The 17,118-nt window shown below is 42.7% G+C and overlaps 1 protein-coding gene across 1 annotated transcript; it reads left to right on the top strand.

The window, feature by feature from the left end:
* Positions 1 to 9,359: 9,359 nt before the first annotated feature.
* LOC135519185 (acyl-CoA-binding protein-like) lies at positions 9,360 to 15,881 on the top strand. Its single transcript, XM_064944275.1, has 4 exons — positions 9,360 to 9,529; positions 13,632 to 13,749; positions 13,852 to 13,914; positions 15,345 to 15,881. The coding sequence occupies exons 1-4, from the start codon at positions 9,521 to 9,523 to the stop codon at positions 15,416 to 15,418; spliced, it is 264 nt and encodes an 87-aa protein (XP_064800347.1). The 5' UTR covers positions 9,360 to 9,520; the 3' UTR covers positions 15,419 to 15,881.
* Positions 15,882 to 17,118: the final 1,237 nt, after the last annotated feature.

Below are 17,118 nucleotides of genomic sequence, written 5' to 3'. Positions count from 1 at the left end.
CAGAGTTTCTAAACCCAGAGGACCAACATTAGGATACTTCCGGGAACGCTTCGCGAAGCAAACTCGACAGACCAGACCGGGTTCTGTAAGGTCAATGAGATAAGTGAAACATTCTTCCTTAGTTGTTCATTTTCTCGATTTCTAAAAGGCACAACCAAATTCTAGCCAATGTCTTAAGTAGCTGAACATGTTATTACTCCAACCTCGTGAATGTGACAATCTGACACGTTTTCTTTTTATATACAAACAAAAAAGTAAAAATTAAACACAAATAAACAGAAACGCAACATAACCACCATACTTGATACACAACATGGCCACACCTGTCCATGAACACACAAAAATACACAGTAGCTTCCACTTACAATACACAAACATACTGTACATTAAATTCCCCTCATGTAGAAATGTCATACTCCTCAAGATGGTCAAAATAAGGCTTCCAGACTTTATTGAACACATCCATTCTCTGCACAACCTTATAAAACACTGAATCTAGTGGAATGTAACTACAACTCAGGAGGCTGCTGAGGGGAGGACATCTCATAATAATGTCTGGATACCATTTCCCCGATTCTACTCCAGCCATTACCACAAGCCTGACCTCCCCAATTAAGGTGCCACCAACCTCCTGTGAACTACATAGTTCAGCCCTCCAGTTTGTTATTGAAGGTGAGTATGATGCTTTCCAAATTATAGCTATACATTTTGGTGCAGCAATTAGACCTAGGTTACAAAACTTTCTTTGATATTGGTCACCAATATTTACCTTTCCCAACAGACATAGTCATGGAGATGGATGGATATACATTCCTAAACACAATGATGTGATAGCACAGACATTAACCCAAAATGGTGTCAGTTTGTCACAGGTCCACAGCATATGTAATAGGGTTCCTTTTTGTTTTTTTTGCATCTCCAACAGAGATATGACATTTCTGGGTGCATTACATGCATTCTGTCAGGAATGTAGTAAATACTATGGATTATCTTTAGTTGCAATCATTTACGTCTAAATGTAACAGTGTCACATCCGTCCCTGTCCTCGCCCAACCTGGGCTTGAACCAGGGACCCTCTGAACACATCAACAACGGCCTCCCACTAAACATCATTACCTATCGCTGCACAAAAGCTGCGGCTTTTGCAGAGCAAAGGAAGCGGAAGTTATGAATGTAACTATGGTTCTACGAATACCTGGAGGTCATCACTACTTCCCGCCTTGCCATAATTGATCCAAGAAGGGCATCTGTAGTCAGGTAGGTTCTCTTCCTCCATGGCTGCAGAGTAGAGTAGCACACACTTGTCACCCAGATTTGGGTGTTTCTGTCCCGCTTGGAGTCCAAGCGGAGGTCATTGAACCACACGCGGTGGTCTTAAAGACAGCATAACAGTGTCACCATGGAGGCCGCCGCGTGCATGCCCATTAATTGTTAGAACGTTCGTACCCTCCAACGTGTTCAACTGGAATTGTTGCAGAAGAAAAATAATGATGTCCACTCACATGCCCTCATAGTGCGGGAGTTCAGAGCCATGCCAATAAAGGTGACCTTTTGGCTTGGTGTGAAGTTACTCTTCGTTGTTCACGGTAAGACCCAGTGCGGTCAGCGCTGTGCTCTCGGCTGCACACTCGCAAGTGGTGGGGGCAGATAAGCCCGTCGTAGAGGTAAGGAAGGATATTGATCCCCTGTAAGTGGAGAGAGCTCAGGGCTGCTTCTTCTTGTGAAGACACGAGGATCCTAGGGAGAGGCTGAAGGGTAATACCATGAACTGGTATGCCTGGCCTTGGAAGGCAAACCGCAGAAAATGCTGCATCCCTGTCTGGGGCTGGCAAGCACCTGAGTTAGGCTGGTGTTAGGGCCAAGGGCGTGTATAGGGCTGGGCTGAATGAGAGCGGCCAGGTTCACCCGTGTCAGGGCTCCCTATGACATGACTCTGTGATGCCTGGTTTTTGGGCTGTGGGATCCATAGCAGTGTAGCCTGACTCAGCTGTGTTCGATGGCCCGTTCATCCACAGGGCCAAAAAGCAGTCCGGGGACCACTGATAGCTTTCTCAGCATCTGTCTGGAGTCACCGGACATTGGGGCTTTGGCGAGCCAGACCTGATAACGATAACTACGGTGAACATCCGTCTGCCTAGCTCTCTGGTTATAACGCAAACGCTTGAAGAGATGCGTCTTTCAGGTTTCAGAGGTCGAGGTCTGCATGCCGGCTGAAGCATTCTGTTCTAAGGGTCATCACACTCTAGCCTAGCTAAGGCCGCACACAGGACAGCACATAGTGAGGCAGAGGTTTCTTCTGACTCTGTGTGATCAGAGCCTCGGAATGACTCCTCTGACCAATATTTAGCGTTGAAACTGAATGGGTCCACAACACTGGTTGGCACCTCCTTCGCCATGTTGGGCGTGTCATCATCCTGGTCACTAAAGTGCCGGTTGGATTCTCAAGTGGAAAGCAGTTCATCATCACGGCTATCTGAGTCCTATGTCGCATCCCATATGCTGGAGGGAGTGCTAGGGGGCATGAAAGAACGCAAAATATTTTTTTGCTGCCTTATCTCAGAGGATAAGGAATCAACCTTTCTAGTGAGGCTCTCAACTTTTTCACAAGGGGGCCAGCATGGGTTTTGTGGGCTATCCCTCTTTTGGTGGCCCTGGATGGATCCTGGTAAACAACGCCGGATGCTGGTAAATTATCTGTGAAAACCAGGCCCTCAACTCTGGCTAGCTGCGCTTCCCTCACTTTCATAATGCAAGTCTCAGAAAGGGCCTCATGCAGCTGGCCAACACCTAGGCAGGCGGGGCACAGGTCATGACCATCTTCTACTTGTAATTCAGCTCCACAAGAGGAGCAGCCATGCATGGCCAGCATCATGGAGATATGGTGTTCTCTCAGCTCAGAATGTAAAAGACTAATTATTTTACAAATAAATATTTCTTATGCAATATACAAATTAATCAAATTAACTAATCTAATACTAACCGGTGACTGTATTACAACAGCTACCATAATACGCAGTAAAGTTAGAGAGCTACAATAATATTTCGGGAGTTGTACAGCCCCGCAAAATAATTTTGGGTGAGCCTAGCTCCAACCACAGGCCTGGAGCAGGAAAGATATAATATGTTTAAACGTAGGCTTATTTATGTGAAACACGCACATATGGCCGTTGATTAGTAAGCCAAGCTGACAACACACAGTGGCAGCTAGGTTGAGTTGGTAAACTAGCTACAGTTGAAGTCGGAAGTTTACATACACTTAGGTTGGAGTCATTAAAACCTGTTCTTCAACCACTCCACAAATTTCTTGTTAACAAACTATAGTTTTGACAAGGCAGTATGGACATCTACTTTGTGCATGACACAAGTAATTTTTCCAACAATTGTTTACAGACAGATTATTTAATTTATAATTCACTGCATCACAATTCCAGTGGGTCAGAAGTTTACATATACTAAGTTGACTGTGCATTTAAACAGCTTGGAAAACAGCTTCCAGAAAATGATGTCATGGCTTTAGAAGCTTCTGATAGGCTAATCGACATCATTTGAGTCAATTGGAGGTGTACCTGTGGATGTATTTCAAGGCCTACCTTCAAACTCAGTGCCTCTTTGCTTGACATCATGGGAAAATCAAAAGATATCAGCCAAGACCTCAGAAAAAAACATTGTAGACCTCCACAAGTCTGGTTCATACTTGGGAGAAATTTCCAAATGCCTGTAGGTACCACGTTCATCTGTACAAACAATAGTACGGAAGTATAAACACCATGGGACCACGCAGCTGTCATACCGCTCAGGAAGGAGACATGTTCTGTCTCCTAGAGATGAACGTACTTTGGTGAAAAAAGTGCGAATCAATCCCAGAACAACAGCAAAGGACCTTGTGAAGTTGCTGTAATAAACCGGTACAAAAGAATCATGAAACACGGAACGAGATGTTAAAAACTGTCCATTGTGCCAATAGATGGAATGCACTCACATGAGATTGCTGTGATGTTGACAGAGTAGCATGTGGGGTTTATTTCTTAGACTGGGTTACGATGTCGATTTTGGTACACATCCTCAGGAGTGTGCCTTCAAATCAGTGGGTGTTTTGGCCTTTAATCACTAAACACCCTCACCAAAGGTGGCCAGCTAAAGGGTAATCAAGCATTAGCTTGTGTCCCATGCCCAATTAAGATTTCCCACGGGACTATGCAAGGCAGGGGCGTCCACTTCCCTGAGCCAGCCCTACAGCTGACCGCATATCTCATATGCCCTCCTCAAGTTGGAGGGATCTGAATTGGATTCTCAGGTGAGAGTGGGGGGTCATGAAGTTATAGCCCAGCAAGGGTCCTTCCGTTTGATCCAGATCCACTGGCTGCCTCTTTCAGCTGCTTGAGAAACTGCTCTGACGGTCTGCTGCAGAGCCTGTCCATGGATTCCAAGTTCTTTCAGCAACCTGATGGTGGAAGGAGCCACGAATCCTCTGCATCCCACTTCAACTGGCCAGACTTTTGCATTCCAGCCACGCTGAGTTGCGTCTGCTGCCAACTCTGTGTAACGCAGTTTCTTACGCTCGTAGGCCTCTTCAACAGAGTTTTCTCACGGGACTGTGAGCTCTATGATGTACACAGCCTTTTGTGAAGGGGACCAGGGTACCATGTCTGGCCTAAGGTTGGTAGAAGCAATCTCAGGTGGAAAAATGAGTTGCTGGCCAATATCGACAAGCATCTTCCAGTCCCGGGCCATGGCTAAGTGTCCAGTTTCTGGCTTCGTAGGAGGATGCTTGGGCCTTTTCTGTCCCTCCCAGATGAATGTTGTTGTTTTGAGGGGATTGCTTGTTTTTGGAGGTAATGAATTGGTTGCACTCCTCTTGGTCTCGAGTGATGCAACCAGGCTCTTGAGGACCTGATTGTGCCTCCAGGTGTAGCCATGCTCTTCCATGCTGGATATTCCCCACAATGTCTTTGTGTCTCAGGGCTGATGTTGCTTGCTGCACAACCTTGGATGATGTCCATTTCCGTCCAGTTTGTAGGGGAGGTGTAGCCTTGATAATGGTCTGGTTTTGGAGTCCTTCAATGTCATCTGAAGTCTTAAAGTATCTGTATCCACAGGAAAACGAGTCCTATATCGACATAACCTGAAAGGCTGCTCAGCAAGGAAGAAGCCACTGCTCAAAAACTGCAATGAAAAAGCCAGACTACGGTTTGCAACTGCACATGGGGACAAAGATCGTACTTTTTGGAGAAATGTCCTCTGGTCTGATTAAACAAAAATAGAACTGTTTGGCCATAATGACCGTTGTTATGTTTGGAGGAAAAAGGGGGAGGCTTGCAAGCCGAAGAACACCATCCCAACCATGAAGCACGAGGGAGGAAGCATCATGTTGTGGGGGTGCTTTGCTGCAGGAGGGACTGGTGCACTTCACGTGGATATATTGAAGCAACATCGCAAGACATCAGTCAGGAAGTTAAAGCTTGGTCGCAAATGGGTCTTCAAATGTACAATGACCACAAGCATACTTCCAAAGTTGTGGCAAAATGGCTTACGGACAACAAAGTCAAGGTATTGGAGTGGCCATCACAAAGCCCTGACCTCAATCCTATAGAAAATTTGTGGGCAGAACTGAAAAAAGCGTGTGTGAGCAAGGAGGCCTACAAACCTGACTCAGTTACACCAGCTCTATCAGGAGGAATAATTCACCCAATTTATTGTGGGAAGCTTGTGGAAAGCTACCTGAAACATTTGACCTAACTTAAACAATTTAAAGACAATGCTACCAAATACTAATTGAGTGTATGTGTAGTAGAGTTAAAATGGTTATTCCATCAAACTCCAAATTATTAGAATAGTACACAAAGCAGAACAGAACGACCAGGCTGAGGGTCAGTGGCCAAAGCCCGTGAACAGTAATATTCCAAGACAGAAGGGGGGAGTCAGATCGCTATGATCGCCAGGAACTTTTATTTTGGTTTCTATTCTTAATTGTTGTGCTACTGGTGCTGCTTGTTGATGTTAGGTAGGCAGCTGCAGTAGCTGAATGATGTTAACATCTTCGGGTTTTGTTTCATTAAATGTATTTTATTTCATCTGGGTGCTTGTGTTACCTACTAACACCCTGGTACTACCCGTAGCTCCTGTTCTCCTCAGTCCGAGAAAACACTGTGAGAGAAAGGTGTGTTGCAGTATACTCCTTTGTAGAAGTCCATAACGTGAAATAAATAAATCATCCCAAGGTTAGTGCTGTATATAATGTTATAAGGAAGTGTGACACTATTGAAACATGTAACTTTCAATGTTTTATTGTTGTTATTAATATAGTTTACAGAGTGTTAAAAGTGCTGCTGTTGCTCGCTAGCATGCCTTTCTGTGATGCAGACGGTTCGCTGAGCTGCGGACACTGGTGCTGGCGTTGCATTATTGGAGATGTAGTTTTGTCCTTAACGGTCGAAATGGAATAGAGGCGATTTCACGTTGTAACTTGTTTATGTTGCAGTGTTTTTGTACATGAGTTGTTGTATTTTGGTACCGTCAACACTGAAAGCACCTAGCAATGTATTGGGGATGTGAGACAGGATATGTGTTTTACCCTTCTTCATGCTCCTGTGTAGAACAACTTGGTGCATTGGAGACTGTGTTCCTGTCCTGTCTTTTCACAATACTATTGCAGGTATGGTTCTATTGTCTAATAATTAAGATTATACATACTTTGTATTAAGGATTGGTTATTATTTTATAGTATACATTATGGCTTTGTGTGATTGTGTGAGTCCGAGAAAACACTGAAAGAGAAAGAACAACTTGTCAGATGGTGCATTGGAGACTGATGTGTTCCTGTCCTATCTTTTCACAATACTATTGCAGATCAACATAAAAGCCTAAAAGACAGCTGTGGTGTCGCTCTTCATTTCTTGGTTTTCCTGTGGTACATAAGAAACCCGCTACATATGTCAACTCCTGACCCACTGGGAATATGATGAAAGAAATAAAAGCTGAAATAAATAATTATCTTTGCTATTATTCTGACATTTCACATTCTTAAAATACAGTGGTAATCCTCTGACCTAAGGCAGGGAATTTTACTGGGATTAAATGTTACAAATTGTGAAAAACTGAGTTTAAATGTATTTGGATAAGATGTATGTAAACTTCCGACTTCAACTGTAGCTAGCTTGTAGCGTGCAAGTAATACCAAATCTCACGTCATATAGCTGGATTGGCTAATAGCCTTCCTAGACACGGTTATCTAGGGAAAGTGACCCGTTCATGCTCTGACCCACAGGTCACAGGCTGTTGCTGACAGACTGACAGTACACACAACTCACACAGAGCTTAGTTTACGCTACCGGGACCTGGGAAGATGAGATGCGAAAAATGGGAGGAATATGGCTAAGCTAACTTTGCGAGAAGAAATAAGACACAGTGCGTGGTCTGGTGTATGGTTTTATATGAACCACGGGGGCACATCCTCCCACACTGTCACGTCACTGACATGACATAACTTTATTGTTACTCAACCTGCGTGGAGCGCGAGGGATATAATCCTTGCTTTCAACCATGCTGATGGTCTGAAAGGTATGAGTCAAAACTACTTTAAGGTCTCAGAGCAAGTGACGTCACTGATTGAAACACCACTAGCACCATTTCACACCGGTTACATAAGGATGTACGAGCAAATATGAACATTTTCACATATAGGTGATATAGCTCTCTTCAATTTCTTCCTTGAAATCAGTTTCCCATTTTATCTTGATTGCTTCTGAGCTATCAGGTGGATATTCAATCAACTATTGATAGAACTTGGCAATCAACTTCTTTGGTGTTGCAGCTTCTTTCAGTATTTTTTCAATGTTACATGGTTTAGGTTCATCCAGATTCTGTTGAAGCGATTGATTAAGATTTTTTAGTCGTAAGACATTAAGGAAATTGATTTTAGATAAACCCCATTTTTACTTAATGATTGAATGACAGAGCCATCATAGTACATATGCTCAACATTCAAATCCAATTTTATTGGTCACATACACATGGTAAGCAGATGTTAATGCGAGTGTAGCGAAATGCTTGTGCTTCTAGTTCCAACTGTGCAGTAATATCTAACCAGTAACCTAACAATTTCACAACAACTACCTTATACACACAAGTGTAAAGGAATATAGAATATGTACATATAAATATATGGAGGAGCGATGGCCGTGCAGCATAGGCAAGATGCAGTAGATGCCACTTTGGAACCAGGGTGTGGTTGCATAAAACATCTTACATTAAAATGTCCTTAACCTTAAGTCAGTTTAAGCCAAATTCCTGATTAAATATGGAAGGTCCACAATCTATGGCTACAAAGCAAGCTAGCTGTTTTTAACCAGGTAAGTCAGTTAATTCTTATTTACAATGACTGCCTACCACGGTCAAACCCTGACACAGACGACGCTGGGCCAATTGTGCGCGCCATATAGGACTCCCATCCAGGGCCAGGGGGAATCAAACCAGGGTCTGTTGTGACGCCTCCAGCATTGAGATGCAGTGCCTTAGACCGCTGCACCACTCGGGAACCCTAGCTACCTACTCTGTAAGTTAGCTTGACGTGCTAGAAAGTAATAGCAACGAGTTGAGAGAAAAAAAGTAACTAAAAGAAACGTGTTTTATTAACTGGGTTATAAACTCTGTGGTGTTACGCCTCACATAGTAGACTGTACTGTGTCCACCAATCGCGTTAATGTTTTAGTGGCCTTGTTATCATTGCAATAGTAACATATATCTTTCATGCCAAAAACATAGGTAGTGTTCATAATGGTAAATATGTATTTTGCAAGGTTTTCCCAAAATTCGGACACAAATGTACATTTACACCATCAATTGCCACAAATTTGGATATCATAGAATTACATGGAAAAATCTTATGTAAAATTTTAAAGTGCACTTAACTTTGGTATACAATATTTGTTAATGTGGTGCAGCACGCGGTTGCTAAAATAATCTTCACACAATACCTTCTTTCAAAGTCAGGGCATGATCACAGAGTTTCTAAAAGTAGAGACGCAACAATGCGAGAATTCCGGGAACGCTTGTGAAGCAGACCAGGTTTGGGGTTTGAGAAGTGAAAAAGTATTCCTTAGTTGTTAGTTTTCTCGAAATCTAAAGGCACAACCTATATTCGAGACAGTTTATTACGTATTTGAACATGTTAGTAGTCCAACCTCGTGAAAGTGACAAACGTTATTATTTTCTTCCAAAACGACTTAATATCGAAGGTGTGCCTTTTGATTTGACGGCGTGCACATGCGCAGTTCGGCGCAAGACGACCGTCAGACCTGAAGGCGTTTCTCTGCGCATGAGTTTAGCTATCCAACGTAGCCATGACATGAGTTTCCCATCTCCTCAAAAGTATCTCTGGCCCGATCGGGGATTTCTATTGGAGAAGCAGTTTAGACATCTTCATACTAAAGCATATTTTTTTGTCGACTCCGTTATTTCTGATCTGTGGACTCCACTAGTGTTCTAGGACTATACGAAGGGTCTTCAAAAGGAATTTTAAATCATGTCTGAGGTATGTATCGAATTTGTATTGTTTTGGGTATTATATTGTAGTTACCATAATCAATGATGACATGCATAGCTATATTATTATGTTGATTTTCAGTTTCAAGTGTAGGTTCGCTAAAATGTGTCAACTTGGCTTTGTCGGCTAACATTACCGTTAGCACTGTTAACGTAATTGTGTTTAGCTATCTACTTAATAAGCTATAACAAAATAGTATTAATGTTTTAGCCAACCTGCTTTGAATTTAGTATAACAAATTCTAAGGAGCTGGCACTTGACTTTGCACCACTAGTTGTCCCCGTCAGTTTTGTATCAAGTTTGAATTAAACTCCGCTAACTCGGTCATTGCCTTTTTTTTAAACGGAGCCATTCACATGCTCCCACCCGATGAAACGACCCGGTTTAATTTGTTTGCCAGCTCAATGTCTGGTTTCACTCCCAAACCAGGGGATTGCGTTTGCCACAACTGTCACCCTGCTTTAAGGGTGTGGAGCGGCTTTCGACATAGCCCAAGGCGCTGATTGTGTGTGGACTAAAAACACGCTCCTGGGTTGTATATCATTACTTGCCTATATATTATCATGGTGAGAAGAAGCATGTTAAAGTTATTATAGCAAACGTCGACTAGCGTATAGCTGGTTTGGAGTTATAGGATGAAGGAAGAAGTGTTGGCGTTTTGTTCAATTATTTCATCATAACAGGATAACTAGGCAAGAAGCGCCCTGAACGAAGGTTTTGAGGCCAGTTTCTATGTTCTGACATTCTGGGCTCAAGTTGATCAATATAATATAATGTCATCATGACTTTGGTGTGGTTTTACTGCCTGTAGTCTAAGAAAAATGGACCCAGATGAGATCAAAGTTCAATTTATGCCAGCACTGACTCTATCAATTGCTCTAGTGATTATCTGGCTCAGGGATGGGCAACTGGAGGCCCACGGACCGCCCCTCTCGATACCCCCTCCCTCCTCAGTCGGGGTCTTAGCTTACTGTTGCTAGTTAGAATAGTAAACTAAGCAAACATATAAACGCAACATGTGAAATAAAAGATTCCATAAATTGTTCATATGCACAAAATCATATTTTTATCTCAAATTTTGTTAACCCATTTGTTTACATTCCTGTTAGTGATCATTTCGACTTTGCCAAGGTAGTCCATCCACCTGACTGGTTTGGCATATCAAGAAACTGATTAAACAGCATGATCATTACACAGGTGCACCTTCTTCTGGGGATAATAATTGGCCACTCTAAAATGTGCAGTTTTGTCACACAACACAATGCCACAGATGTCTCAAGTTTTGAGGGAGCGTGCAATTGGCACCAGAACTGTTGCCAGATAATTTAATGTTAGTTTCTCTAATCATAAGCCACCTCCAATGTTGTTTTAGAGAATTTGGTGGTAAGTCCAACTGGCCTCAACTTCAGACCACGTGTAAATACACCATCCCAGGATCTCCAAAAAACATCTTCTTTACTTGCGAGATAGTCTGAGATGAACCACTCGGAGGGCTGATGAAACAGGGTTTGTACAAACAAACAATTTCTGCACAAACAGTCTCAGGGAAGCTCATCTGCATGCTCGCCGTTCTCACCAGAGTCTTGACCTGACTGCATTTCGGCATCGTAACCGACTTCAGTGGGCAAATGTTCACCTTCGATGTCTACAGGCATGCTGGAGAAGTGTGCTCTTCACAGATTAATCCTGGTTTCAACTTTACTGGACAGATGGCAGACAGCGTGTATGGTGTCATGTGGGTGATAGGTTTGCATCGTTGTGAACAGAGTGCCCAATGGTGGCGGTGGGGTTATAGTTTAGGCAGGCATAAGCTACGGACAACAAACACAACTGCATTTTATCGATATCAAATTGAATGCACAGAGATACCATGATGAGATCTTGAGGCCCATTGTCGTGCCATTCATAAACCGCCATCACCTCATGTTTCAGCATGATAATGCACTGCCCCATGTCACAAGGATCTGTACACAATTCCTGGAATCTGAAAATGACCTAGTTCTTCCATGGCCTGCATACTCACCAGACATGTCACCCATTGAGCATGTTTGAGATGCTCTGGGTTGATGTGTACAATAGCGTGTTCCTGTTCTAGCCAATATCCAGTAACTTCACACAGCCATTAAAGAGGAGCGGGACACAATTCCATAGGCCACAATCAACAGTCTGATCAACTCTATGCGAAGGAGATGTGCCGCACTGCATAACGCAAATGGTGGTCACACCAGATACTGATTGTTTTTCTGATCAATGCACTTACCAATGGGGGCGGCAGGGTAGCCTAGTGTTTAGAGCGTTGGACTAGTAACCGGAAGGTTGCAAGTTCAAACCCCCAAATTGACAAGGTACAAATCTGTTGTTCTGCCCCTGAACAGGCAGTTAACCCACTGTTCCCAGGCCGTCATTGAAAATAAGAATTTGTGCTTAACTGACTTGCCCGGTTAAATAAAGGTAAAAAAAAAAAATGAGCAACTGTGGACCCTCATGATGACTTCAGCTTTTTTGTGGCCCCACTCCCATTAAAGTTGCTTACCCCTGATCTAGCTCAATCTTTTTGGGATAGGGGGCAGCATTTTCACTTTGGATGAATAGCGTGCCCAGAGTGAACTTCCTCCTACTCTGTCCCAGATGCTAATATATGCATATTATTATTAGTATTGGATAGAAAACACTCAGAAGTTTCTAAAACTGTTTGAATGATGTCTGTGAGTATAACATAACTCTCATAGCAGTCGAAAACCTGCGAAAAATCCAACCAAGAAGTGGGACATCTGAGGTTTGTAGTTTTTCAAAGCTTGGCCTTCCGAATACACATTGAGATATGGATAAAGTTGCACTTCCTATGGCTTCCACTAGATGTCAACCGTCTTTAGAAACTTGAATGAGGATTCTACTATAAAGGAGGGGCTCATGAGACCTATTTGAGTCAGTGGTCTGGCAGAGTGCCTTGGTCTCATGACGCGCGCTCCCGACAGAGTTACCTTTCGTTCCAGTGCTTTTCTTCAGACAAAGGAATTCTCCGGGTTGGAACATTATGGATGTTTTATGTTAAAAACATCCCAAAGATTGATTCCATACATCGCTTGAATGTTTCTAAAGGACTGTAACGGAACTTTTCAAGTTTTTGTCTGGACGAAGTGCCTGCGCCTCATGAAGATGGATTACTGGTCTGAACACGCTAACAACAAGTGGCTATTTGGACATAAATGATGGACTTTATGGAACAAATCAGTCATTTATTGTCGAACTGGGATTCCTGGGAGTGCCGTCTGATGAAGATCATCAAAGGTAAGTTAATATTTATGGTGTAAATTCTAACTTTGTTGACTCCAAAATGGCGAATATTCCTCTGGCTGTTTTGGGTTCTGAGCGCCGTTCTCAGATTATGCTTTTTCCGTAAAGTTTTAGTGAAATCTGACACAGCGGTTGCATTAAGGAGAAGTCCTTCTTTAATTCTGTGAATAACACTTATCAATGTTTATGTATCAGTATTTCTGCAAAATCACCGGATGTTTTGGAATCAAAACATTACTGCACGTAACGCGCCAATGTAAACTGAGATTTTTGGATATAAATATGCACATTATCAAACAAAACATAGATGTATTGTGTAACATGATGTCCTATGAGTGTCATCTGATAAAGATCATCAAAGGTTAGTGATTCATTTTATCTATATTTCTGCTTTTTGTGACTCCTATCTTTGGCTGGAAAAATGGCTGTGTTTTTTTGACTTGGCTATGACCTAACATAATCATATTTTGACACGATGGGTAGATTAACAAGATGTTTATCTTCATTTGCTGTATTGGACTTGTTAATGTGTGAAAGTTACATATTTCGAAAAAATATTTTGGAATTTCGCTCGCTGCCTTTCGCGCACTGCCTTTCCGCTAGCGGAACCCCTGCCCTAGAAAGGTTAACCCTTTTCAGACATAGATCTGCTCATTCTACTGTAAGGTTGCTGCCATTTTCGAATGACACTGTACAGGAACCTGTCCATCATATAACTGATTTAACTTGGGAGCAGCAATTTTCATGTGCATGTTTAGCTGACTTTAACTGCATATTTTGCTTCCCCTCCATCCAGGTGGATTTTGATAAGGCTGCAGAGGAGGTGAAGCAGCTGAAGGCTAAGCCAGCAGATGTGGAGATGCTCAGGGTCTACGCTCTGTTCAAACAGGCCAAAGTGGGCGACGTCAACACCAGTAAGCCAGTCGGCGTCCTTCCAGTGCTTTGTGATACCCCTCCATCCTAGAAGTCTCATTGTATAGTCAGTTGATTGTGTGTGTTTTTCTTTGTTTCTGAAGCTTGTCCTGGGGTGCTGGATTTCACTGGGAAAGCCAAATGGGACGCCTGGGAGAAGGAGAAAGGTGTGTTTCCTGTAGCCCTTCCTCATTTAGCCTGTAGAGGGCACTGCTCAAATCAAACTTTATTTGCCACATGCGCTGAATACAACAAGTGTAGACTTTTCCGTGAAACGCTTACTTACAAGCCCTTAACCAACTGTGCAGTTCAAGAAGACGAAAATATTTACAATGTAGGCTAAAATAAAAAGTAATAATAAAAAGTAACACAATAACAATAACGAGGCTATATACAGGGGGCACCGGAACCGAGTCAGAGGGCAGCGGTACAGGCTAGTTGAGATAATCTGTACATGTAGGTGGGGTGAAGTGACTATGCATAGGTAGCCAACAAACCGAGTAGCAGCAGTGTACAAGAGGGGGGTCAATGTAAATTGTCCGGTGGCAATGTTTATGAATTGCTTGGGGGTAGAAGCTGTTGAGGAGCCTTTTGGTCCTAGACTTGGCGCTCCGGTACCTCTTGACGTACAGTAGCAGAGAAAACAGTCTATAATTTGGGGGACTGGAGTCTCTGACAATTTTATGAGCTTTCCTCTGACACCGCCTATTATATAGGTCCTGGATGGCAGGAAGCTTGGCCCCAGTGATGTACTGGGCAATTTGCACTACCCTCTGTAGGGCCTTACGGTCAGATGCCGAGCAGTTGCCATACCAGGCAGTGATGCAACCGGTCAGGATGCTCTCGATGTTACAGCTGTAGAACCTTTTGAGGATCTGGGGACCCATGCCAAATCTTTTCAGTCTCTCGAGGGGGGAAAAGGTTTTGTCGTGCCCTCTTCACAACTGTCTTGGTATGTTTGGACCATGATAGTTCGTTGGTGACGTGGACACCAAGGAACTTGAAACTCTCGACCCGCTCCAATACAGCCCCGTCGATGTTAATGGTGGCCTGTTCGGCCCGCCTTTCCTGTAGTCCACGGTCAGCTCCTTTGTCTTGCTCACATTGAGGGAAAGGTTGTTGTCCTGACACCACACTGCCAGTTCTCTGACCTCCTTCCTATAGGCTGTCTCATTGTTGTGAGTGATCAGGCCTACCACTGTTGTGTCATCAGCAAACGTAATGATGATGTTGGAGTTGTGTTTGGCCACGCAGTCGTGAGTGAACAGGGAATAGAGGAGGGGCCCAAGTACACACCCCTGAGGGGCCCCAGTGATAAGGATCAGCGTGGCAGACGTGTTGTTGCCTACTCTTACCACCTGGGGGTGGCCCGTCAGGAAGTCCAGGATCCAGTTGCAGAGGGAGGTGTTTAGTCCCAGAGTCCTTAGCTTAGTGATGAGCTTCACCTAAATTAGGGGATCAGTGTTACACAGCTGTGGATCTCCTCAGCTCAATGCATTTACACTGTCATAAAGTATACTGGTTGAGACAGACAGTTCTTAAACAGTAGCTCATTGTTAACTAAATGGGTTTTCCTTTTCTTACTTGACTCCCATAGGGAAGAGCAAAGAGGATGGCAGGAAGGAGTACATTGCCTTGGTAGAGGAACTGAAAGGGAAGTACGGAGTCTAAGAAATGACTGACTGACCAGGCCGACCGCTGGCAGTGTAGAACCTTGACCTCTGTGGTCAGCCCACACCTCGTCCCTGTGAGGTGCCTTAATCCCAACGAGTATGCTCGTTTCTACAAGACCTGGGGAAAATGCATATGTCAAATCCTTTGTAATTCTAGCGGTGCACTTGGTTTAGCTGAGGTAACTTGGTTTAGCTGAGTTATGTGCAAGGGTGGTTGGAGTTTGCATTTTATGGACTATTCAAATGGTTCCATTGTACAGAACTAACTAAATCAAGCACACCTCAAATGACATATGCATTTTACCCAGGAATGTTTGCTACTGTGCATTGCACTAAGAATACAGGACCAACAAGCCACCGCTACGTACAGAGACAAACCGTCCTCCACTATCAACTTCCTAGTTAATGTTCTCAACTGGTTGTTCAGCCCACAACCTCCATAAAGTTTACATTTGTTTTAACTTTTCTGTTGTCAAGCTTGGTTATTTTATGAGAGGAGATTATATAATTTGCCTTGCATCACATACCCAGTAAACCACAAAATGTACACTTTGTCACTCACAACTTTGCCCCTTTGCACATTCAAAACATTTATATATTCAGAAAATGTATAAGGGTCAAAGACGTATAAGGTTTTCAAAGTAGCAAAAAAATAAAACAGCAATTACAATTCCTTAAAAGGCTTTTTTTAATGTTCAGTGGAGTGTCACCTAGGCCGTTATATTCAAGAATAAAGCCAATAATTCATTTTTATTGTGATTCATATGAATGTACCCTAGTAAAATGTAATTCAGTAAAACACTAAGTGTTTAAAAAAAATCTTTAAAAAATCTTCATAATCACAAGGTTCATGCTTAGACTGGCAGGAATATAACTACCTAGAAAAAATTACATTTTATTTTGAATACCACATATTTGATGTGTCACAGGTACAACTCAAAATTTGTTAAAGGTTTTTCCCAAAACCTTCCTGCCTTGCACTAAGAAAAAATCTAAATCTATGAAAATATCTTTCACTTCATCCTATGACATTTGTTTTGTCTCTGAGTCAACAAAACAAAGTTATTGTATTTTAATATAAAATACTGGTGTTATACTGTATGACGCTATTTTGTTACACTGAATGACACTCATAGCAACACTTTGCACAAACACGGTACATGCATTGCTTGTTCTTGAGATCACATAATGGAAGACAGTAACTCGGAAACGCTTGAGGTTTTCAGCAACCCTCTTTGGCTCAACCTGTCAACTATGTGTTTCACATTCTCGTGATCGAGACACGCACAGGTGTTGTGGTCATGTGCCTTCGGCTTTGTAATGTAAAATGGCCGCAGTTGTAAAAACTGTCTGTATGACAGTGAGTGTCCCATCCACCTCTGAATTGTACTCTGCATGGAGTTCTTTTAGAGATTTCATGAGTATGCGCCTCTGAACCTTCTTCGTTTGTGTGACCGTGTCTTCCCTGAGAGAAAGCAACTATTTTCATCTCCACTGAGAAATGCAATGACCTGTGTTTTCCTCACTAAAGATATATATTTTTTCCCTCGTGGCCTGTATTTTTAACTTGGATTGCGTTTTAATTTATTTGACCTTTGCATGCCCTTTCGTAATTTGTTGCTTTTTTGTTGCGATTGTTTTAGTTGCATTTCCAGTTGAAGAATTTTATTCTTTAGTTTTAGTTTTTCCTTTTGCAGC

Source organism: Oncorhynchus masou, chromosome 29 (genome assembly GCF_036934945.1).
Source record: "Oncorhynchus masou masou isolate Uvic2021 chromosome 29, UVic_Omas_1.1, whole genome shotgun sequence".
Lineage (NCBI taxonomy): Eukaryota > Metazoa > Chordata > Actinopteri > Salmoniformes > Salmonidae > Oncorhynchus > Oncorhynchus masou.
The sequence above is the reverse complement of the archived record's forward strand: the minus strand, read 5'-3'. Positions and strand labels throughout refer to the sequence as shown.